We start from the raw sequence: 24,929 nt of genomic DNA on the forward strand, positions 1-24,929 counted from the left end.
AAAGTGATTGTATGATTTGTCTCAATTTGTCAACATGGTGAGTTACATTAATTTGTTTTCATTTGTTAAACCAATGTTTTATTCCTGGTATAAACTCCTTTTAATTGATCAGAATATGTCATTTCTTTTATATAGTGTGGGATTCATTTCACTAGTATATAGTTTAGGATGGTTGTGTCTACATTGATGAGATGTGTTCATCTGTGATTTCTTTGATAATGCCCTGACCAGGTTTTGTGTCCTGTTTATGCTGGCATTACAAAATAAGTTATGAAGTGTTTGCTTTTCCTGGATTCTCTCAAAGAGTTTATGTAGGATTGTTGTAATTTTCTCTATAAACATAGTAAAAATCATCTGAACCTGAAATTTTCTTTGTGGGAATTGAAGTTCCAATTTCTTTAACAAATACATAAGTGTGTAGAATTTCTACTTTTTCTTATGTCAATTTGAGAAAGTTGTATATTTTAAGAGATTTGTTCATCTCATTTGGTTGTCCAATTTTAGACATTGTTCCTAACACTTTCCTATTTATCTTCTTAGTGCCGTAGGTCCTGTAGTTATGTCCATCATTTTGGACTTCAGGTGCTGAAAAGTTAGCCTCCTGTCATTTTTTTTTCATTTGAATACATTAAGTTTTTTTTTTCAAGCCAGAACAGACCATTTTCTTCCCTCTTTGTGATATTTGTCATGCTTTTCCTGAAACAATCACCACCAACTCTTATCTCTTTTAACTGCCTGTCTGCTCCTCAATCATTAGGATTCAGAACTAATATAAAGCCACTTCTGATAATGCACATCACAACATTTGATCCTGCCCATCCAGACACAGTTACATAGCATACACATATAGACATATTCAGATAAGCATAGAGACGCTGTTAATAGCTGCTTATGCTTTTCCATTGCAGCATTTTACCCAAATTATCAATTACTACATGATAGGATTTTTATATTATTCTTTTCTTCTATTAAACTATAAATTGCATACATCCTGGACTTGTATTGTTCCTGTTAATCACTGAATTACCCAGTACTGAGCACAGTGCCTGGCCCTTAATAGATGCTCCGTACACCTTGGTTGAGTGAATGAACTAATCTGCATTGGGAAGAATAAGTTAATATTTTAAGTGAATAATTTTAGCTTTGCTAAAGGGTTGGAAAAATATGAGGGGACCAAATTATGGGTTTCCTTGGCTAATAACTTACAGAATCTGAATATTTCTCTATTTAAATTTTTCATATTTCCCTCTCTGCCACTGTTAGATTTGTGTTTACCCACAGTGTCCAGGGAATGGAGACTGTCTTCATTTCCTTGGGCTTTCATAGACTGGCTGGCTTAAACAACACATTTTGTTTCCTACAGTTTCAATGCTAAAAGTCAAGATGAGGGTGCCAGTATGGTCAGGTTCTGGTGAGGGTTCTTTCTGGCTTCCAGATGGCTACCTCCTACCTCTTCACAGTATCCTCACAGGGAAGAAAGAATGAAAGAACAAGCCCACTGGTATCTCTTCTTAGAAGGGCATTAACCAACAGACCTCATCTAAACCTAATTACTTCCAAAGGTTCTATTTGCAAATATCATGGTTTGGAGTTAGGTCCTGAACATGTAAGTTTGAGGGGAAGGGCAGTCCAGTCTGTAGCAGAGACCAAAGAGGGAGCTCAGGTTGGTAATGACTAGTGAAACTGAGGAGGAGAGGACAAAGGACTGTTAGGTGGGCAAGGATCTCTGATCAGAATCTCCTCCCACCTTTCTCTGGAAAACAGAGTCCCTCCTTCTGCCTAAGTCCAATTTATGGGATTAGCAGTTGATTTGTGTATTTGGGTTTGGGTGGTGATGAGAGGTGTGACAGGTGAATGGACCATCTGGTTTTTCTCTCTAGTTGAGTATTGCATCCTATAAGGAAGTCCTCCTTGTGAATTCTTGATTGTCCAGAAAGATCACTAAAGTAAAATGAATGACTCAGTGGGTCCCAAAGGGTGGCCTCTCTCACACCCTGTTCTGTATTGCCTGATTTGGGGGATTATAGCCTTTTCTCTTTCCCTCCCCCTAAACCATGTCCAAAGGAGCTTACATGGTAATTTCCAGAATGAAGCTGATGGATCAGCTTGTAGGACATAATGGATCAGAGTGCCTCCCCTCCCTCCCCACAGCCTTTTCTGACGTGGCTGTGTGCATCTGATTCCCAGAGCGCGCTGGGGTTCTTGCAAGCTGGGCTGGTGGGGGAAGGAAGAGAGGGTGTCATGTGCTTCAGCGGGACCGTGCTGGTGAGCTGCACTGTGCTGGGTGGAAGGACCCGGCTACAGCAGAGGTCAGAGGAGCCCCGGGTCCTCCATGTCCTTCTGGATCATCGGCGCAGAGTAAACTGAAGGGAGCTGAAAATCCAACCCACCTCTCTGCCTGCGCCATGTTCCCCAGTAAGATTCTGGTGTACCATCACCCACCTAGCAGTACCCGTGCCGAAACCTACAAACCCTCCAGACACCGCAGGAAGTCCCTGGGGGACTTATTCCAAAAAGGCTACCGGGTGAAGTCTGGGCCTGCTGCTCCAGAGAAGGAGGAACCCGAGAACTTCTGGCAGTCCTTGGCGTCTTGCTGCAGGATTTGTGCCTCTTGGGGTAAGGTCCCTCCAGAGTATCCCCTATTCCTGGAGGCTGCTTGGAGAGAAGTGCCCTCCCCATGGGCTGGATTCAGGGAAATGTCCAGCTCCAGTAGAGAAGTGGTGGCCACCTCAGTTTCTGTTTCCTTGGCGTGATCACTGAGCTCAGATGCACTGGGTGAGGCAGGAATCTTGCCCTTCCTTCCTCTATGAGTGTGGCCGGCCCCTAGCTTCCCAGAGTGCTGTTGAGCTGTTAAAAGATTTCATTTCAGAAACCTTCAGGAAAGTTTGGTGAACAGTGTGAACAGGCTTTGTCCTGTTATTAAGTGGCAGTAATTACCAGTGAGGCAGCAGTTCCGAGGAGGCTTTGGAACTCTTGATGGGGCTCTTTTTCAGAGGCATCATGGTACATTTTGCAGTTTACTCTCTTCTCTCTTTGCCCTGGGCTGTGGCTCCTGCTTTATTATTTGTACCCAACAGAAATCACAAGAAACGTCCTCTAGGCAGATTTTCTTTTCTCAACTGCTTCCAAGAGGGATTCAGCTTTATTTGGGCATCCATAATGTATAGGAGTTTCAAATAAATGGCTTAAATTTACATTTCCAGAAGTAAAAATCCCAGTCTCAGGGAGGGATAGCCTTATTTTCAGAAGGGCTAGCAGTACCAGGAGCTCCTTTAAAATGAAATATAGTCCCTTTGAAACTCAGCTCAGGATTCTGATGTGGATCAGCAGCGCTCAAATACGTCTGCATGATAGAATCCTGCATAACAAAATTCCAATTAAAAAGCAAGTGATGGGGGAGTACAGTCCATCCTTCTCATTAGTACTGGCAAAAACAGATTTTCTTTGGCTAAAATAACCTGGAGTCTAAATATTCATGTGTCTATGTCTATAAGCCTCGTTATATTCCCTCGCCCTGCATTGTAGAGAGGAGCAATGTGGTGCCTGAAAGCATCTGGCAATTGGTGAGGTCCAGAATTCAAGGAACACACAGGATGGGGTTCTTATGCTAAGAGAAAATGACTCTTTTTTTGAGAAAAAGTTGAGCCATTGAGTAGGACTGTGGGCTTGACCTAGCATCAATACCCTTCTTATTTTTCTGTCTAAAAGAGTTTTTGACAATGCATGGTTTATTTTCATAGCAAGTGTCAACAGCATTTCAGTTCCCACTGTCCTGTAAGGAGAGCATGCACTTGGTGGTGAGCAAGTGGGGCATCTTCTCCAGGAGTAGAGATCACTCAAAGAACAGGCAAGAAATGCCTCAACAAGCAAAAAGACAGTTTTAGATAGTGACAGATACTATAAGGAAGAACCCTGTACTGGAGATGGAGTGGAGGGCCTCCCGATGGGCTGGGCAGAGAAGGCCTCCCTGACCCAGCCCTGCATTGATGGGGGAAGAGCAGAGAAGAAACAGAAGGAAAGGCCCTGAGCTGAGAGCAATCTGGGGAACTTTCTCAGAGAAGAGGCACAGCGTGGCGGGGCCAGAGTGGTGGTGACATGAACAGAAGCCAGAAGCCTTCTGTGCAAGATTAGGAGTCAGAAATGTACTTTTAGTGAGATGGGAGCCATGTGAGGGTTTCCAGCAGGGAAGTGTTCTGATCACTATAAAAGACCACAGTGGAAGCTTTCCCCTGCTCTAGTGGGCTGGGCAGCAAGATGGAGTAGGAAGCCCAGTCTGGGGGCTCATGGCTGAGCTCGAGGTAACGGAGGTTTGGACCACCACCATCTGGCAGTGGAGAGGGGAATGGTCACTCATTTCCACATACATTAAGAGATAAAATGAACAAGACTGTTTCCATTTTCAATTTTTCTTTTTCTTTTTTTGGCTTCTTGTTTGAAATAAAGACCCTGGAAGCAGGATCTTTATCTCTGAGCCACCTTCCACTCTCTACAACAGAGAGTGTCTGGCAGAGAGAAGGAAGTCCAGTATGTATGCTTGGGATGAGGGAGTGAGTGAATGGACCAATGAGTAGGGGGCAGTCCCAGTTTGATAGTCAGTTGATGTTTCTTAGCTGACAGAATGGGAACCAAGGCTAAGATGAGGAGGGACCAAAAGAGCCTGAGCTGTTTCCCAGGAGAGGATGAGGAAAAGGTCAGACAAGCTAGACCTGTTTATAGAAATCTCCCTGCTGGAAGAACAAAGGCTCAGGGGTGTTTGAAAGCAAGAAGGACAGCCTGTTCCCTACCTGGGAAGGAGAGGGTTTCTCAGTGCCAGGGCTGAGAAGCAGGTGGTCCCAGCAGTGCCCAAACTGGGAGTGGGAAGTGGGACGTGTGACGGCAGCAGGTTGAAGGGGTCACCTGAGAAGTCTCCATTTTCCATGTGTATCCTCCTTTACCCTGATACTCCTATCCTTGGTTTAAAACCCCCTGAGGCTGCAAGGCCAGATGACACTGACCTTGTCAGACGCCACAAAAATAATTGCTCTTCAGGATTTGTGTGGGGCTGCAGCAATTGGAAACGACAGAGGTTTATTGGACTCTTTCAGCTTTTTGGATTTAAAGATTAAGTAGTGAAAGGGAAGGGAAGATAGCAAATTGGAAAAAAAAAAATCCAGACGGGCTGTATCTGCCCCAGAGCAGGATGTGCTTGCTGTTGTGCTTTGTGCCTTGTACCCTTTGGGGGCCCTCCTGGGACATGCACAGATCTCCTGTCTTTTATGTCCAGGGATAACAGAATCCTGAACCTGGTTGATTTATTATTTACTGTGTATCCCTCTATCTCTAGGGGTATAGAAATTCTGTCTCCATCTAGGTGAGAGGTTCTAAATCCCTTAATCTTTCTAGTTGGTCATTGCTGAAATTCCATGGTGCTGGTTCTCAGGTGACTCCAAACTGATGGGTCAGGTCCTGGGTACCAAGTTTGACTCTGAAGGACAGCACCGGTGGGTGCTGCTCCTCCACTATAGCTGGTGACTTCAAGTGACTGAATCTCTGACTTGGGCATGGGCTGTAGTCCTTTCATTTTGTAAGGACAGCAGAAAGTAGTTATGAATAAAATTTTAAAGTAAACATTACATTTAAAAATGCAGAAAATTTAAAAATCCAGAGTGCCTTCCTGGGTAATACAACTACTACTGTCATTTTATGTGAATTTTTATTCTTCATATACCTATAGGTTTTATAGATTCATCATAGAGAACATGCACTTTATCTTTTATTTTTCGGTGTTTTCAGTTTGTTTTTTCATAAAGTCTGGTGTGATAGAGAACATGTAACATAAAATGTACCACCGTGACCATTTTGTTTTGTTTTGTTTTGTTGTGCTGGTGGATCAAACCCAGTGCCTCACACATGCTAGTCTAGCACTGAGCACATCCCCAGTCATCTGAACCATTCTAAAATGAACAGTTCAGTAGTGTTAAGTATATTTTCGTTGTTGCAAAACAGATCTCCAGAATACTTTCATCTTTAAAACCTGAAATTCTATATCTACTAATCAACTTTCCATTCTGCTCTACCCCAGCTTCTGGCAAATGCCTTTCTAATTTCTACCTCCTACTGTTTTAACTTATCACAGCATCGTAAGCATTTTTCTTGGTACATTTTTGGAATATGTGTAATATCCCATAAAGAAGATGGCTATACTTAAAAAGACCTATTTTTAGGTATTAAGCTGCTTTCTGTTTTTCTTGTTTGATGAATAATTTTGCAATAAACATCTCTGTTCCTGCATCATTTTCCCCCCATATTTCGTTACATTTGCTTGGGCTATATTACCAGAAATGGAATTAGTTTGATTCATAATGCCAAGTTACTTGCTGAAAAGGTTTTACCAATTTATAATTCCACCATCAAATTATAGGACTGTTTCATTGCCGAGTCATCTCCCCAAGGCAAAACTCAAATGTGTTGCTAGTTATGTGTAATAAATATAATGCTTACTGTATTTTTGTTTAATTTGCATTTTTAATTTTTAACCTACTAAAAGCACTTGCAGATACATTATTAGCCATAAGCACTACGTTGGTGAATGTATCTCTTGAACTTATTCCTTCTAATTGAAATTTTGTGCCCTTTAACCTACACCACACCAACCACTTCCCCACCAGCTGTTCCAGCCCTCAGTACTCAGCATTCTACTCTCTAGTTCTATGAAATTAACTTTTTTCAGATTCAATACATGAGTGAAACCATGCAATATCTGTCTCTCTATGTCTGGCTTATCTCACTTAAAGTCCTCCTACTTTGTCCATGGTATTGCAAATGGCAAAATGTCCTTCACTTTTCTGTCTAAATTGTATTCCATTGTGTACAGAGACTATATTTCCTTTAGCCATTTCATGCATGGATGGACACTTAGATTGATTCCATGTTGTTTTAGTAATTTTTTTGTTGTTATTGTTGTTGTTGTTCTTGTGACCAAAAATATTGACAAGAACAACACAGAGGAGGAGAATTTATTTTGGCTCAGAGTTTCAGAGGTCTCCATCCATAGGTGGCTGACTCTAGATGGCTAATCCATAGCTCTGGGCTCAAGGTGAGGCAGAAGGGCTTGGCAGAGGAAGGCAGCTCAGGACATACCTCAAACAGGTAGCAGAAAGAGAGCTCCACTGACTAGAGACAAAATAAACCCCAAAGGTACATCTCCAGTGACCTACTTCCTCTAGCCACACCCTGCCTGTCAATAGTTACCATCCAGTTAATCCATGTCAATGGATTAATCCACTGATTGGGTTGTGACTCTCATAATCCAATCATTTTACCTCTGAATATTTTTACATTGTCTCACACATGAGTTTTGGAGGGATACTTGATACCTAAACCATAACACATACCTTGGCTGTTATGATTAATACTGCAGTAAACATGAGAGTATAGATGTCTCTTCCACATACAGATTTCAATTCCTTTTTAATATACATCCAGTAGTGAGATGCTGGGTCATATGGCACATGTATTTTAAACTTTTGAGGAATTTCCATTTTATTTTGTACAACAACTATACTAATTTACATTCCCAACAATAATGTGGAAGAGTTTCCTTTCCTTTACCTCCTTCCCATCATTTTATCTCCTGCTTTTTTTTTTTTTTTCTTAGCAGGGGTAGGTACTGGGGATTGAACTCTGGGACACTCAACTATTGAGACACATCCCCAGCCCTATTTTGAATTTTTATTTAGAGTCTTACTGAGTTGTTTAGCATCTTTCTTTTGCTGAGGCTGGCTTTGAACTTGAGTTTCTCCTGCCGCAGCCTCCCAAGCTGCTGGGTTACTGGTATGCACCACCATACCAGGATCTCTTGGCTTTTTGAAAATAGCCATTCTAATGGGTGTAAAATGATAACCTCAATGTGACTTTAGTTTGCATTTTCCTGATGATTAATAGTGTTGAACATTTTTTCATATACCTATTGGCCATTTGTATATCTTACTTTAAGAAATTCTATTCAGGTCTTCTACCTATTTTTTAAAAATGAAGTGACTTGGCTTTTGTGTATTGACTTGCCTGTGTTCTTTACATATTTTGGATATTGACCCTTTATCAGCTGTATAGCTTTCACGTGTTTCCTCCCATTCTGTAGGGTGTCAGTTTTACTCTGTTGATTGTTTCCTTGGCTGTGCTGAATGATACTTCTTAGTTTGGTGTAATCCCATTTGTCAATTTTTGCTTTTGTTGCTTGTGCTTCTGGGACCATGTCCAAAAGAGCACTGCCCATAGCTACGTACAGCAGCTTCTCCCTTATATTTCCTTCTGGTAATTTCAGTTTCAGATCTTATCTTGAAGTCTTGAGTTAACTCGATATTTTTGTATGGTGTGCAGGTATTTTATTTCAATCAAGTGTGATAATTTCTAGTGGTTGTTTACTAATTATATTTTCTATTTCATGGTGTTCCTTTTCATGATTTTGCCTGCTTATCAACTAATAATGCAGTATTTATATAATGCTTTTGATAGTACAAAGAATGTATCCTTATTGTGTCATATCTGATTATTTTCTAGTGGGTATTGTATTTATTATTCTTTTTTAACATATAGAATTTTCATGTTTTTATGATGCCTGGGCTGATATTTCAAAACCTTTATGAATCCTTTCACATGGGTTTAGATAGTCTTTCTCTCTTCAAAGGCTAATAAATATATAACTACAGCTTCTTCAGTCTTTCTGTTATTTGTATTTAATTTTTAATTAATCTCAAATTTATTTCAAATGTGGTATGAGGTGATTGTTTAAATTGATTCCCGTTCTTAGCCAATTATCCCTTTGTTATTGAATAATACTTACCTCCTCTTTGATTTGTGATATCTTCTTTAATTTTTTTTATATAATAGAGTTCACTCCTCTACTATTTGTTCATTTTGGTTACGTTGTGGTTTAGAAAACTTATTCTATTGCTTTGTGGTAGTACATAAATCTTAGATGATTTCTGCATTTTGGAATTTGGTGACATTTCTTGGTGGTCCATATTTGTGACTGCCGACTGGTTGTTACTAAAGAATGTGTATTCCTCTTTTACTGAGTAATCTAGTATCTATTTGCCCAGTCATTCCGATGAAAATAGATACAAATAAATCCCAAGACAAATGTTGCATAAATATCCCATGTTTGTGTTGATTTTTTTGTTAGTTAATATCATTGTTTCTGAAAAGTGAACTTTAGAATTCCCCTCAACTTTTTGCTGTACCATGCATTCTTGTTCAGATTTTGCTTTATTTATGTATTTTTTAACAGTAACTGTCACTTTATTTGATATCATCATTGCTTTGCTTGCTCCTTTTCTGTTAGCTTTGTCAGGTGCATAATTTTTATCCTTCTATTTCTAACTTTCCTTTGTGTTTTGTTTTCAGTATATCTCTTAGGAAGCAGCATGGTTATTTATTTCTTTATTTTATCCTATCTGGGTCTCTGTTTATTTATTTATTTTGTTTAATTTTTTCGTTGTTGATGGACCTTTGTTTTTATTTATTTATATGTGGTGCTGAGAATCAAACCCAGTGTCTCACATATGCCAGGCAAGTGGGATACCACGGAGCCACAACCCCAGCCCATCTCTGTTTCTTAAATGAATGAATTTAACCCATTCAACTTTATTGTAGTTACAAATATATTTGGGCTCTCTTTGTTGTTGCAGTAATATTTTCTAATTAATATGTTTTTTTATTTTTTCCTTTTTTGATGGATTAATTTCCTTTAATCTTTTACTCCACCATGATGAAATTCCATTGTTTGTTTTTCCCTCTAAGTTTGCAATTTGTACTTAAAAACATATTTTTAAGTTTTGGATGCACCTACTTAAAAATACATTTTTTGTGTACTAATATATAAATAGTAGCATCCTCTTTGAAGCTGGATAAGAAGGTTAGCACACCTTTCTTCCTTCCACTGCCTTCTCTCTTTTATACTTTCATTCTCCATGCAATTTAGAGATTTAAATTTTAGTTCATTTTTATTACTTTAGAAAATATTCATTCACATAGATGAATCAATTGCTTTTATCTTTTCCAGCATTGCTTCTTATATTTCACTTCTTTTAGATTTAGTTTTTTTTTTCTAGCTAGTTAAATATTACTTGGTTCAAAATGTTTTCCCCTGAGAATTAGTCTAGGGAACCTTATTCTAAATATGGTTTTGAATGCTTCCTGCTTTCCTTTTCCTTCATTTTCTCCTTCTGGAAACTTGATTGCATGGATTTGAGATTCCACACCTGTCTCCAGTGTCTTTTCAATCCTTTGGGGTCTAGAGGGGTCCGGGGTCCAACCCTTCAGCTTGCTAGGTAGCTCTGTCCATTCAAGAAGTCCATTTAAGAAGTCAGCTGACTTCTTAAAGTTTTGATGTTAGAATTTTAATTCACAAGATATTTAGTTGATTGCTGTTGAGGTGACATTTTTCGAGTCTTCTTATGTTTTTCAATTAGAATTTTTCAGAAGCAATTTTTCAGAATTGCTTTGTTAATCCTTAAGTGTAAGTTTGACAGAATATGTGCCTTTCTTCGAAGACACTTGTCTTTTCTCAGCTGTTTGGTGATTCCTGGTCTTACCTTCATCTTTAGATTGGAACATTTCCGTTAGCCTGTGTGTGAACGCTATGGCCATTCTGGCAACAAGTCTGAGGACTGCTGAGGGATGCTGCAGTATTTGTGCAGCTGTGTACTGGTGTGTCTCTTGCAGGACTTACCAGTTCACTCCAGAGGTCGCTCTGTAGCAGCACCGTGTTAAGGCCCACAGGGACTACAAGTGCTTGCTGGCTGCTCCTTTGGGGCAGCCCAGTATCTGCACCGCATTATTGCAGCCTTTATATCCTGCGTGGGTCACTCCAGTCCCTTCTTGAACTGCTCCTTTTCATGTGATCTCCCCACCCCAGTACCCCCATCAGCCTCCCTCTCTATGGAATAATTCTTCAATATTTATAAATCAAAGACATTTCTCATCTTCTGCTATCATTGTGGAGACATTTCTGTTTAGTTGCCTGCCAGTGTTTGCAGGGCGTTGATTCCAGGTCCCCATGGAATATCCATATCCCCCGGTGCTCAAGTCCCTTATATAAGATGGCATAGCATTTGCATGTAGCCTGTTCACATCCTCCTGTACACTTTAAACTGTCTCTATTACTTATAATGCCTAATACAGCATGTCACTGCACGTGATTAATCAGTCAGGATCACTCCAGGTGAATTGGGCTGGCTCTAAATAATCACACATTCACAGAAAGTACCTTTTCCTTGGGGTTCAGTGATGGCTGCTCTGCCCCAGCTCCCACAAGGGAGGCAAGAGAGTCAGGTAAAAGAGAGAGAGAGAGAGAGAGAGAGAGAGAGAGAGAGAGAGAGAGAGAGAGAGAGAGAGAGAGAGAGAGAGAGAGCGCGCTCCTGAAACCATCTGATTTATTGGGGAAAAGACATCTGAGAAAGTTCAACCCAAATAAGGCAAGGGATTGAGTTTCAAGGGGTTGCTTAGTGATGTCTTTTGGTCAGGACTGACATCTTGGAAAGTCACACCCATCTCAGGTGCCCTGTGAGATCAAAGGCAGAGCAAGTGAAAAGGACACATATATGGCACAGCCCAGTCAGAGCAGCAACATGAGTCCAGTCCCCTCATGTGCTCAGATGTTCATAGCTCACATACACAGCTCAAGGCTGGCTCCCGACAACAGTGTACATCCTTGTACATTATTTAGGGAATTATGGGAAGAAAAAGTTTGTACCCACTCAGTATAAACTCAGTTTTATGTTTTTTTGGTTTGTTTGTTTGTTTTGTTTTTTTCTGGATATTTTCAATTTGAGGTTGGTTGAATCTGAGGATGTGGAACTCCTGGATAATAGAGGGCCGATTGAACATATGTATTTTTTTCCTTGTTATATATTTTATTAACATATGAAGTTAGGGTTCTCAGCACTGCCAAGTTAATTTTCAACAACATATCTTCTTTTCATCCACCTTGATTTTGTGATTCTTTTTTTTTTTTTTTTTTTTTTTTTTTAAGAGAGAGTGAGAGAGGAGAGAGAGAGATAGAGAGAGAATTTTTTAATATTTATTTTTTAGTTCTCGGCGGACACAACATCTTTGTTGGTATGTGGTGCTGAGGATCGAACCCGGGCCGCACGCATGCTAAGCGAGCGCGCTACCGCTTGAGCCACATCCCCAGCCCGATTTTGTGATTCTTGATTCTCTTACATATGATATCCTTCTTTTGGGATTTTCCTGCCACCCCTCACTTTAGTATTACCTTAACAAGGTTTAGATACAGGCCATTGCATTTAATCTGTCATGTTTAACAAGAATGGTCTGGATTATAATTTTAATTCTTTGATGAAGTGCATAACTTGGTATTTTGCTTGGAATTTAGTATCTCTGATCTTGATGATACTAATATATTTTATTTCAGGCTCTAAGATTTGGTTTTGATCGCAGGTTTATGTTTATTTTATTAAATGTTTGGTTGCTTTTCATCTCTTTTTGTATTAGGGAAGAGTTCAGAATCTTAATAAAATGTAACTGTTTAAAAAAATTGAATGAAGCTGGGTCAGTAGTATACATCTATAGTCCCAGCTCCTTGGGAGGCAAAGGCTTGAGGATGGTAGGTTCAAGGCCAGCCTCAGCTATTTAAGTGAGGTCCTGTCTCAAAATAACAAGGGCTGGGGATATAGCTAGGTGCTACAGTGCCCCTGGTTTCAATCTTGCCTCCCCCCCCCACACACACACAGAGGGGGAATTATCAACCAGGACTTTAGTTTTTCTGTGTATTCTTTAAAAATGAGTAATCTCTTGTACTATTAATTAATTTTCACTAGTATGCGAAAGTGTTCTTCAAAACTAAGTAGACAAATAAAGTGCTAAGTGGGTAAATTACTGGTTTTTAAGTTGCTCAAATGATCACTCAGGTAAAGGGAAATTTGCTTTTCCTGGGGGGAAAAAGCTTGATCCTTTTGGCACTTTATTAACTAAAATAAATAAATGTGTTGGTATGTATTAACAAGTTCAACGTTACAAAAAAGGAAAAGATCTATGAAGCCAGTGGTTCAAATGTGCCTGCACATCAGAATTAGAACTGTAAAAATTTCTAATGCCCAGGCTGTTGCCTGGACTAATTAAATCAGAGTGCTTGAGGCTGGGAGGCAGGAATTGGTACTGTTTTAAAATCTCCAACAACTGGTTGAGTTTTGAGCCAAGTTTGGGAATCACTGCCCTGAGACATTGTTTTCTCAAAGTGTGGTCTTCTGATCAGGGACCCAACCCAGAACTTACTGGAAATGAGGAGTGTTAGGCCCATCTGACACCCACTGAGCCAGAATCTGAATGTGTATGGAGTCCAGGGGAGTCATGGACACAAGGAATTAGAATGGCATGCCTCCAAGTCAGGTGTGGCCAGATCCTCCCCAGAGACTGTTTATCTGAATGAAATTTCCCTCTCAAGTCGCCCTATCCATTTGTTTACATATTCTCCACAGCAAATTTATGTGGTAGAATCGAACATATTTATCATTTTCCCATTTACAGAAACAGTTTGCATTGCTTTTCTCTTACATGCCCTTAGAGCTTGAGAACTCCCTCCACCTGGCAGTACCCCAAGCCCATTGAATCTGAATGGAGGACACGGGGGCTGAGACCCAAGTGCCAGCAATTCTTAAGGTTTCCCAGGTGGTTTGAATGTGCCATTGAGGTGCTGAGTCACTGCCCTGAGAATACAAAGAGAAAATGTAGATGCAGTTAAAAAAGGCAAACTTGGTATGGCCTTTGTGGATATTAAGGAAGGAAGGAAGAGAAGGTACAGTGATGGAAAGAATGATATAATTAACCTTATAACAAATTTTAGAATCCATAAAGAAAAACAAAATACCTTAAGCAAACTTTTAGACTTATTAAAAAAAAGTTTAAGTAAAATTAAAAAAGAATGATAAAATGTGGGAGACAATATGTAATGTATAATATTCACATTTTAAAAGCTCAAATATATTATTAAAAATAAGACGAACATGCAAGTAAACTGGCAAAGGCCACAATAAAATCCTTTTAAAGAAGATAATAAAATGATTAATAATTAGATGAAAAAATTAAATCCATTTGCTAATATAGAAAAGCAAACTAAAACAACAGTGCACTCTTATCAAGGGCCTATTAAATTAGGACCCTTGCTCTCTGTCCATTTATTCCTCTCTCCCTCCATCATGGTACTCAGTATAGTGGGGATGTAAGCAAAGGGGCTTTTTTACATACTAATGGGAGTGCAGATTGTTAGGACAGCTTGACAAAATGAATCTCAAGTCTTGAAAATACTCATCCTGCTGGGTGCAGTGATGCAGGCCTGTCATCCAGTGACTCAGGAGCCTGAGGCAGGAGGATCACAAATTTGAGGCCAGCCTTAGCAACTTAGCGAGACCCTAAGCAACTTAGCAAGACACTGTCTCAAAAAAAAAAAAAAAGTGGCTTAGTGGTTAAGTGCCCGTGGTTCAATCATCCCTGATACCAAAACAAAACAAAACAACCACCTCACTCCACCCCCTAAAATAGTGCTCATGACTCATAATATAACTTGGATCTGGAAGTCCTCCAAACCTCCATGTATTAAGGCCCATTTTTTCTTGCTCCTCAACTTGGTGCTTTAAATGGTGAGGCCCAGTGGAAGAAAGTTGGGTCCTTCTGGGGATGCCCTGGAAGGGCATCCTGTCTCTCTCCTGGTTGACATGAAATTAATAAACTTCCTCTGCTCTGAGCTCTCTGCCGTGATGTATTGTGACATCACAGAACCAAAGTAACAGAGCCAAGAGATTATGGGCTTAAACCTATGAAATTGTGAGCCAAAATAAACCTTCTCCATTATTAAGTTGATTATCTCAGATATTTTGTCACAATGACAGAAAGCCAAATATGTTAACAATTCCCTTGATTCCAGTGTTTGGAACTGCAACAAACTGCCCAAGGTCTGCATAAAGCAGTGGTTACAAGTTTGGGCTTTGCTGACTTCAACACATTTGGGGTAAAACCTGGTTCTGTTGCTTATAAACTGTGAGCTGTACACACTTCCTACTATTTATTCTTAGCTGTTTTCTTCTGTTGTAAGGATTAAAAAAGATAAAGTTTTTGTCGTATAATAAGTAATTTAAAATAATGAAGATCAACAATAATAATAAATTTAAATCACAGTCAGCATCCTAATTTCACAATAACTTAAAATAGCAAGAGTTCATTATACCAAGTGTGCACATGTGTGTGTATAGGCTGTATCCTATTGGCTGCTAATTCAGAAACTAGCAAGGAGCAATGGGGGATTTAGAAAAGACAAACATACAAAGAGAGGAACTGGGACCAGGTAGGACCCTAACCTCTGATGGAGGATCAGTGACCCAGAGCTAGCTCAGCACTTTCATTATATAGGTTTTATCATCTAAAGGTTACTTTTGGAAAATTTTCAGCAAAGCAGGCAATCTGAAGGGCACAGGACTAGCAAAACATTAGGGCTATCTTGTTATGCTCAGAATTCTGTACCCAGGAGCTGGTGTCTGAGCTCAAGGTCCGGACTGATATAGCTATGAGCCTTTGCACAGAGCCTTCCCAGTCTGAGCATCACCATAGCAACTGGGCCATCTTGACCTGCATGTTTGCACAGCAAGTTCCCAGTGCTAAATGCAACCAACAGAGCCAGGTTTTACCCCAAATGTGTTCCCAGTGCAATCAGAAACCATGGTTCAAGTCATTGTTCTCTATCTGTGTACATGTGTGCGTCTTGCTGAGCTTTCTAGTTTACTTGACTGACTTTTCTATAAAATTGTGTACAATTCTATGGTGTTTCAATTCTGTAGTTTCATATGATGAAATTATAATTTAAGAACCTACAGTGTGCCCAAAAGAGCATCAGAATGCTTTGACTTCTGGTATATAGATCTTGGGGTAGGTTTTAAAGACAGTGCCTGTCTTGAAATTAGGGTACTATAAAGGCTGGGTGGAGAACTCAGACTGGGGCCAGCTCTGCTGAACCTCAGCCTACACTACAGGGAGTTCTGTGGCTGGATAACCTTGCAGCAGCAGCATCTCAAATTCAGACACAGCAGCAAACCCTTTTCCCCACATCATGGAAGACTTTTGATCCTCAAGGGAGGCAAGTGGCAATGAGCAAGATAGCTCCTTGGAGCAGAGCATGATGCCCATAGAGGGACAGGTGAGCCCTCAGCAGGCCACTGTTCAGGAGCCTGGGACAATCAAATCCCCCGAATTGAAGATCTGGGCTGTGCCCCATAATGTCCTGCATGGCTTGTGTGTATGATTTATTGAATGCCGTCCTGGACTTGATGTGCTAGAACTTTATTTACCATCATTGTCCTTAGTCACTAGTGTGGTGATCCTGCCGTACCTGTGTCCAGGTAATACCAATTTTCTAAACCAATACAGAGCACAGGAAAAGAGAGAAAAGTCTGGTTTTTATTACTGTATCATATAATACTGCATATATATATATATAAATTGACTTTTTTGTGGGGGCGGGGGTACCAGGGATTGAACTCAGGGGCATTCAACCACTGAGTCACATTCCAAGTCCTACTTTGTATTTTATTTAGAGACAGGATCTCACTGAGTTGCTTAATGCCTTGCTTTTTGCTGAGGCTGGCTTTGAACTTGAGATCCTCCTGTCTCAACTTCACGAGCCACCAGGATTACAGGAGTGTGCCACCTCACCGGGCCTATCTATTTCTTGATAGTGTAAAAAACATCATAAAACATCTGGGCCCTCTACCTTCTGGGAGGTGAGGATAATTTGTGGCTTTTGGTACATATACATTTTTTTTTCTTCACAACTCTGTTATAATTTTATGTTCCCCTAGAAAATCATTCTATTTCAGAGATTTTATGGAATGAACAACAAGAAAAAGTTTTATAAAGTAGAGAAAATGAATAGTTTGTCCCTTAGGAGTTTCCTTCCCCACTGGCCTCTGTGTAACTGGGAGTTGCTGTCTGGACATCTCTGGGCCTCTATGGGTGCAGCAGGCCACTGGTTAAAGCTCCCCGCTGGTGAGGTCAGCCCTGGCCTCTTGAGGGGTTGAAACCCTGTGGAGTTTATGGCTTTCCCCTTGAGCAAGCAGCTTGTGGTCTCAGAATTCTGAATGCAGATTATGTCCCCTTTACTCTCTGCCACATCATTCCTTCTCAAAACTCTGATTCATTCATGGAGTGCACAAGTATTTACGGAGCACTAACTGAAGCCAGATACTATTTCAGGTGTCCTGGAAATATAACCATGAGTTAAATAGACAATGGTCCCTCCCTGAGGAAAGCTGATGTGTAGATGAGATGGCAAGTAAATTAGATGTTAGTGCATCATGCAGGGGAGAAAAAGAAAAGCAGGCAAAAAGAATAGTTTCAGGGATGATGTGAGAAGACATGTAATCTTAGGTATGGTGGGCAGGAAGGTCCAATTGAAAGAGGTGACATAAGTAAAAACCTGGAGGAGTGTACCATGTGGAGTTCTAGAGAAGAGTGTTCCAGGCAGGGAGGACAGAATGTGCAAAGGCCCTAGGGCAGGAATATGCTTGGATACAGGGCTCACAGAGGACAGCCAGACCAGGAGAAAACTGGTAGTAGTCCTGGTAGGAGACCATCAGATCCAAAAGGAGATGGTTTGTTTAGTAGGGGAGGGTTGTGGTGTCTCTTTTGGTCTTTGAAGGCCTTTGCCTTTTGTCCTGTATGAATGGGGGCATTGGAGAATTCTGAACTAAGACCTCCAAAGGGCCATTAGGAAGAAGCTGCTGTAGAATCCTATTGCCTGAGGATGCGAACCACAGACCAAGATCTGAGGCTAAAACGTCAACTGATGTTTTTTGCCCATGTAGGACCTTTCCTCATTTGCATTAATTAAATCAAACACCATGAAAATGATCTGTACAAGGCAGTCAAAGCCCACCACTGTTCAGTTCCCAAGAATCTTCCTCCTATACTGTCCTGGGTCCCCTTTGTAGGGAGATGGTCCCCTTTGCAGGGAGACATTACCTTCTGGTCTCTGTGCTGGACAAGCTGTTGTCCTGAGGACCAGTCTGTTTCCTGTTTACACAGACACTACCAGGCTGATGCCTGCTCCCTGCTTGCTTCTGTTAAGATGCTCAGAGCTGGATCATTGGGTTCCCTTTCCAAGGTTATGGACCTGGACCTGTGGCCCCTGCATTCACAGCATTTCTAGCCTCATTTTCATACGCCTGAGTTAAAGAAAAGCTTATATAACACTTTTGTAAGTCAGTAGAATATGTCAAACAAGCAAATAGTATAGGATATAAATACCATCACTTTAAAAAAAAATTTTAGGTGCTTTTTTTCCCCACATTTTTTTTTTTTTTTGGCGGGTACTAGGGATTGAATTCAGGGGCACTTGGCCACTGAGCCACATCTCCAGCCCTGTTTTGTATTTTATTTAGACAAAGGGTCTCACTGAGTTGCTTAGCGCCTTACTGTTGTTGAGGTTGGCTTTGAACTCATGATCCTCCTGTCTCAGTCTCCAGAGCCACTGGGATTAAATGCATGCACTTTTGCATCTTCTCCATTTTTAAACCTCCATGGGTTTGATCCTCCCCACCCCACCTCCCAACATCTGCTATGTGCTTGAAATTAATTTTTTATCATTACCAGAACTTCCACTATGGACCAGTTAGCCACTCCTTTTTTTAAGCAGGAGGTAACCAGGATCTCTGGAGACCCCACTGCTTTCTCCCACCAAGCGCATTGGACTCCCCTTTACTGTCTGCAGAGGGTCTAAAATAGTCTTCCCCCAACCCCAGGTAGCAGCTATCTGCCAATTCAGTCCAGTTCCACTTGGCACCACTATGGCAATAGGGGGACCCTGTATAAAATGCTTTCAAAAATATGCAAAAGGAAATTCCCTTGGAACTGGGTGTGATATTTAGTGTGTCATAAAGCTGTGAAAGTTGGACTTTTGTGAATAATTTTTTTTTTTTGTATGGGGGATGTCAAGGCATCAAACCCCATGACTAACTTAGGATGTTTTTGACTCATGAATTTGACTTCAATAGAAATAGTTTACTTTTTAGTATTAAAATGCAATGATACTTTAAAAAAAAACTCCTTGATTCTATTTTCCTTCTCTGCCTTTCTTTTGCTGCCTAGAAACTTGAACTCTTCCATTCAAGAGAGATGGTGAATTTACAAAGAACAGACATTCATCCTGATGTTAGTGAAAATGGAATTATTTAATTTTTTTATCCCCACAGTTGTAGGATATGATATCTTAATGATTTTTTTTTCTTTTTGATTGGGAGAAAAGTATAACAGAAAGAAAACAGAAAGCACTGTGGACTATATTTTTAGTGGGACTGAAAATAAAGAAATTCTAATAGCTCTGGAGGCTGAGGCAGGAGGATTAGGAATTCAAAGCCAGCCTTAGCAATTTAGTGAGGCCCTAAGCAACTTAGTGAAACCCTGTGTTTAAATAAAACATAAAAAATGACTGGGGATGTTGCTCAGTGGTTAAGCACGCCTGGTTTCAATCCCTGGTACAAAAAAAAAAAAAAAAAAAAGAAAGAAATCCATCAAAAACATAAGGTTATCCGATTTATTCTTAATCTGCTTTTAGCACAAGGATGACTGTGAATGATCTCAATTCCCAGTATTTTTCCGAGACAAACTCCTGACAGACCAGCAGGGAACTTAGAAGCAGTGCTTTAAATTTGAGCTTGTCAAAGAGAAGGGAGCCCCCTCAACCCTGGGGCCTTACCTTTACATGGTTCAAAACAGGTCACCTTTAAAGCAAAGTCAGTTTACCATCAGGATTAAACCAGCCAGACATCAGAATGAAGCAACAAGGTACTGCCTTCTTTTTCTTCTGCAAGGACTTCATGTCCCTTCAGCCCTGGACAGCTCAACTCCAACAGCAGACTGTGGAAAAAAATCCATGCTTTAATAATAATGCCCCTCTCTTTCTTTCCAGGTTTGAGATTTTTAAGAGCTCTCAGACTGATACAGTTTTCAGAAATTCTGCAGTTTCTGAATATCCTTAAAACAAGGTAAGATGTTTTTTACTTGCATTTTTACCCCATTCCAGCCCCCTGTGCCAACTGGTAGAAATCAGCTGTGTTTGTTTCCACCATAGTAAAGAGTTATATTACTCATAGGAAGAGTGACCTGATGCAGAGATGGAGAGAAGCCCTCCAGTAGGGATTGGGTTGCCCTCTTCTGCAGGACCAGAGGACTGTATGGTATAAAGAGAGGCCACAGCTGTGAATTTGGGGAAGCAGGGACAGTTTAGGGGGACATTACTGACACTGGAGTGCCAAGTGGAGTTGCTCAGAGGTGAGCTGTGACATCATGGAGAGAGGTACACAGCAGATGAGGGATGGATTTGCTCATTGCTTGGGTTGTCTTTGCTGCCAGGTCCTAAATCGCCCCTTTATTACACCACTAAACAAGAAATTGAACTTGGCCGTAAAGGCAAGAGAAGCAATGCTCTTTGAGAGGCAATCACCAACCTCATACAGCAAACAGAAAATCATTTGATTTCTAAGTACATTTAAGATGTTCACTTTATATCTATAGAGCCCTAGGGACTTACTCTGTGAACTGCCTTTTGGGGAAACCCTAAAAACCTGCAGCCCAATGCATCACGACTACTGCTTCTGCTGACTTTGTTATGATCTGGAAAGTGCAAGTGGACCAGGAGCGGGAACCCCCCGGGATCCCTTGCCTGATGACCTGCGGGCCCACAGAGCTGGCCTGGGCTCATGGCTGTGTTGATGAATAAACTAATAAAAGCAATGAGACGCACTCTAATGGAGAATAAATAAGTGCAACTCATCAATTTCTCTTCTAGGAAATTACACTCTGAGACGCTCCCTTTTAATGTGCCCTTTCTCTTTGGTTGGCCTTATTGTGTTTGATACATGATCAGAAACAGGATGCCTTTGCATTGAGTGATTTATAATGAACACCCCCTGCCTTCCTGGGGGCTGGCTTTGGCTTCGTTTCCTCAGGTGGGGAGGCTGGGACACAGTGTCCTGAATCTGATAAGTCAACGGTTTCAGCCGACTGATGACTTTCTTCTTTGGGTGTTGGGGGTTTTTGTTTGTTTATTGTGTTTAAGTTCAAAACAAAAACTATCCATCTGTGTGACTGTGTGTAAAGTTCACTTTCTATTAGCCAAGTCAAAAAGGAAAAAGAGTATCAAATGCCCTTGAGGTCTTTGAAAGTGCACCTCATTCCCCTTTACATTTCATTATCCTGAGGTAAGAATCTATTGGGTCTCTATTAGTGGGTAATATTATTCAGAAATAGTGAATATTGTTATCCTTTTTATTTTCCTCTGAGCGACAATGGCCTCGATTTCTATCTTTTTATGGCTTTTCTATGCAATAGACTCATAGTGCTCTTCAAATCTAAATGACCAACACAGTTAGCAGCATTGGTATGACTAACATTTCCACCAGTTTGTAGTTTTAAAGGTAGAATCATCAGTGAGTATCCAGTATCAAGCACAGGGAGTCCTGTCCTTAGAGCCATTTTCTTTCTCTCTCTCTGTCTCTGTCTGTCTGTCTCTCTCTCTTTCTTTCTTTCTTTTTCTAGTAGAGATGAAGTTATCCTTTTTTAGTAGGAATAAAATTATATGAAATCATTCATTTTCTAGCATAGGGTCTCTTCTTCTTTCACATTTACCTGATAAATAAGGGGGATTTTAAAAAAAATTATCCGACACCAGTATTTTAAGAAGGTTCCAGAACTCTGAGGAACAACATGGAGAGAACTGTGTTCTCACACTTCTCACATACTCTATGCATCCTTTTTGGATTGTGGGGAATGACAGACCCTCTGAATATCTTTTTCTGATCCTTTGCTAGGGCATTTATTACTTTCCATTCTTTGGCAAAGACTCCTTTCCTTGGAGGCAGGAAGAGCTCTGTAGCCCTGGACAACAGTCCGAGTGGTAACTGTATAGCAGGGAACACTTTATTTTCTCAATGCAGAAGGGACACATTGGGAGCAGCCAGCTAGGGGAAGGGTTGTACTGTATGCTGGGAGAGAGTGGCAGGCAGGTTGGGCATCTGCCATCCTGGCTCCCAGACAGCATTTCCCCAGCACCCCACATCCCCCTGAAGCAATCTCTCCTATTGTTAGAAGGTGCTTTTCATCACAACCACACAATTTAGATGTTCTGTGTTCCCATTGTTGATAATCACATCTGGGAGACTGAGAGAATCCAGCAGGCTGGGAGTGAGCTTCCTTGTGTGTCAACAGCAAGGTGAGGGGTAGGATTGAGTCCCACTGGCAGCCGACTCACTGAAGGAGGGAGCCCAGAGCCAGCCTGCCTGGTGGAGCTGCTGGAAGGTGCCCGGGGAGGAATAGAGCCAGGCTTGGCATGAGACGGGGGTGAAAGGGGCAAGGAAAAGAAGGGGGTGTCTAGGGTAAACCTGGGAGAAAATCAGGTGTCTGACATTCCAGTGGGACTGGGATTGAGTAGAGGGTGGGGTGACTTCCCATGGGGAAGCTGTGCAGAGCACACAGGTGAACTGCATGGCACGAATGGACCTTGGGGCAGTTCTGTGCTCCTGAACACTGGGTTCTGGGGTGGATAAAGGAGGATGAGTTTGGCTGGCCAAAGCTGATCACCAGGCACAGATGAAAACTCCACCAAGTTGTGAGAACTCCAGAAGTTTCAGGAGAGCCCTCAGCCCAAGCTCTCCAGCTGTCCCCCTACCTTCCTTCTGTGCACCCTGAGCCCAGATCCCAGAGCTCTGGCTGCAGAGAAGGAGAAACCCTGACTTTTGGAGGGCTTTGGCCTGTGAGAGATTCTCCTCTCTGTTCTCAAGGACTGCTTTCACAGTGACCTTGCAGGAGATGGGGTGGAGCCACAGAATGGACTTTAGGGAGATTGTGTCGGCTTTCTCTGGCTTCGAATCCCTGCCAATCTTGCTATTAGACGAGGATGAAGACTTTGGAAATGTGATTTGAAATAATGATCTGAAACTACTGTTTCATTTTCTGTTCTTGAGCTGTCTCATTCAGCTAAAAGCTGGAAGAAACAGGGCAAAGAAGTATAGGGGGGAGGGGGGAGTGATAAAGAATTAAAGGGACAGCAGAGAGGCAATGGGAGTAAACAGGTTGACAGAGGCAAGTCCTGTATGTGTGACCAGCATCGGGGCAGTTCTTCAAACTGCAAGGCAATGAAAATAGTCCATATCCTGAAAAATGGCCTGTTCAAGGCAGACTGGGAGATTCTGTCATTGTCTTAACCTTTGGAAGGTCCTTAGCCACCCTGCACTGGTAAGCCGGCTTACAGGTGCTGGGCCACTTATTCTACAGTCAGAGCAAAGGAAACAGCTCTGCCTCAGGGCCAGAGGTCCGGGCCACACTGAATGTGGAAGATATCGATGACTGGAACGTGCATCACCTAAAGATCTTTTTTTTTTTTTCTTTTTCAAAATGAAAATTGCCTTATTGTATCCTCATTGGCTAAAGTAAAGCTGTCCCTACAGCAGGCCACATTGAGGTAACCATTGTTCTCTACCTTGTTACTTTTATTTCCCATATACACATATCATCATGTACCTAACCAATACATTTTGAAAGGGAATTTTGGAAATTAAAACTTTACTACATGTAGTATGACCTGAGAAATGGCCCCAGGGCAAAGTTTACTAAAAATATTGGACATAGAGACTGGAAGGAGTGAAATAAAGGTCAAATTTTGGATTCATGGATTGTGCTGAGAGCAGGATAGACTGTTAAAGGATTTTAATCAGCAGAGGAAATATAGTCAGACTTACCTTCTAGAAAGACCTACTATTTCACAAGTTGTTGAGAGAGTAGCTTTGAAGTGTCTAAGACCTTGTAGAGTATGAGACGAGGCAGGGACAGTAGTCCAGGAAATAGATACCAGGGCATGGCCTTAGATGGTGAGAGGGGACCTAGAGATGACAGAGAGGTAGAATTGACAGGATTTGATTTCACTTCACTCCATGTCTTATAGCTCAAATCCTCCATCTCTGTGTGGCCCAGCCCAGTTGACTTTTCACAGTTGGGATATTTTACATTTATTTAGCAAAGATAATAGTCAAACAAAATAAAGCCACTGGCACCTGGCTGTACCCTCAGCCAGAAAAAAAATGGAGAAATTGGGCAACAAGCACAAATTTGTGCTTCCTTGTAAAAGCTGGATGATCTTTTCAGTGTCAACCTTGGCATGGTTTATTAAGTTCATGGAGGGAAATGATGGCCCTGGGCATCCCTGGGTTTACATCTACAGTATCAAGAGTCAGGCTTTCTCTCCCTGCATCCCTGGAATCTTGGAAAAGGTCTCTGAGGTACCAGATTCCTGGGCCTGCTTGATGATGATTTTCTGTGTCTGTTAATGTGAATTAATCTGATGGCCAGTGAAAGTTCATGGGATGCAGACTTAGAAATCATAATGGAAGCACAAGAATGATTTTCTTTTGATCGGTCAGATTTTCACGATAGGATCACAGTCTCTCCTTCCTTCAAGGCATAGGATAGAGACTGGAATCTGAAGTGTTCTATGCATTCCAACCATTGGTCACTTCATGTTTGTCCAGACCCTTGGGCTTGGCCATAAGGCTATGATGCCGCTCCTTCTGCCACAGGAGCATGCAATCCTTCTCCTGGAAACCCCTTCCTCCTTCTGAGGAGACCTACTCAAGCTGTCCAGGGACCCATCTCAGAGAATGGAGAAGGTCCACTCAGGCTTAATCTTGCATCTTTTGCACACAGCTTTTAGAAGATTGCTTGGTTGTAGAATTTAATTTGGAAAGCAAATTCCAGATACTGGGGATCTGTGATGATGCTGATGTCATAAAAGTAATCAGATTTCAGTGCCGAACATGAACTCTTTCAGCAGCACTGATTAAATGTTCTACACACAGCAAGAACTTCCTTAAGTACCATTAATATCACTGTGACAA

The 24,929-nt window shown here is 41.2% G+C and overlaps 1 protein-coding gene across 35 annotated transcripts in view; it reads left to right on the plus strand.

The window, feature by feature from the left end:
• Kcnma1 (potassium calcium-activated channel subfamily M alpha 1) overlaps positions 1-24,929 on the plus strand; it is a 708,132-nt gene that overhangs the window by 458,333 nt on the left and 224,870 nt on the right. For 34 of the 35 annotated variants that reach the window (XM_078039512.1, XM_078039502.1, XM_078039518.1 and 31 more), the window contains exon 6: positions 19,952-20,027. In XM_078039512.1, coding sequence (XP_077895638.1) covers positions 19,952-20,027 — 76 coding nt within the window. Of the gene's footprint in view, positions 1-19,648; positions 19,828-19,951; positions 20,028-24,929 lie in introns of those variants that run through there. The other variant, XM_078039642.1, reaches the window with a different exon arrangement.

Source organism: Ictidomys tridecemlineatus, chromosome 1 (genome assembly GCF_052094955.1).
Source record: "Ictidomys tridecemlineatus isolate mIctTri1 chromosome 1, mIctTri1.hap1, whole genome shotgun sequence".
In the NCBI taxonomy this organism is placed as follows: Eukaryota; Metazoa; Chordata; class Mammalia; order Rodentia; family Sciuridae; genus Ictidomys; species Ictidomys tridecemlineatus.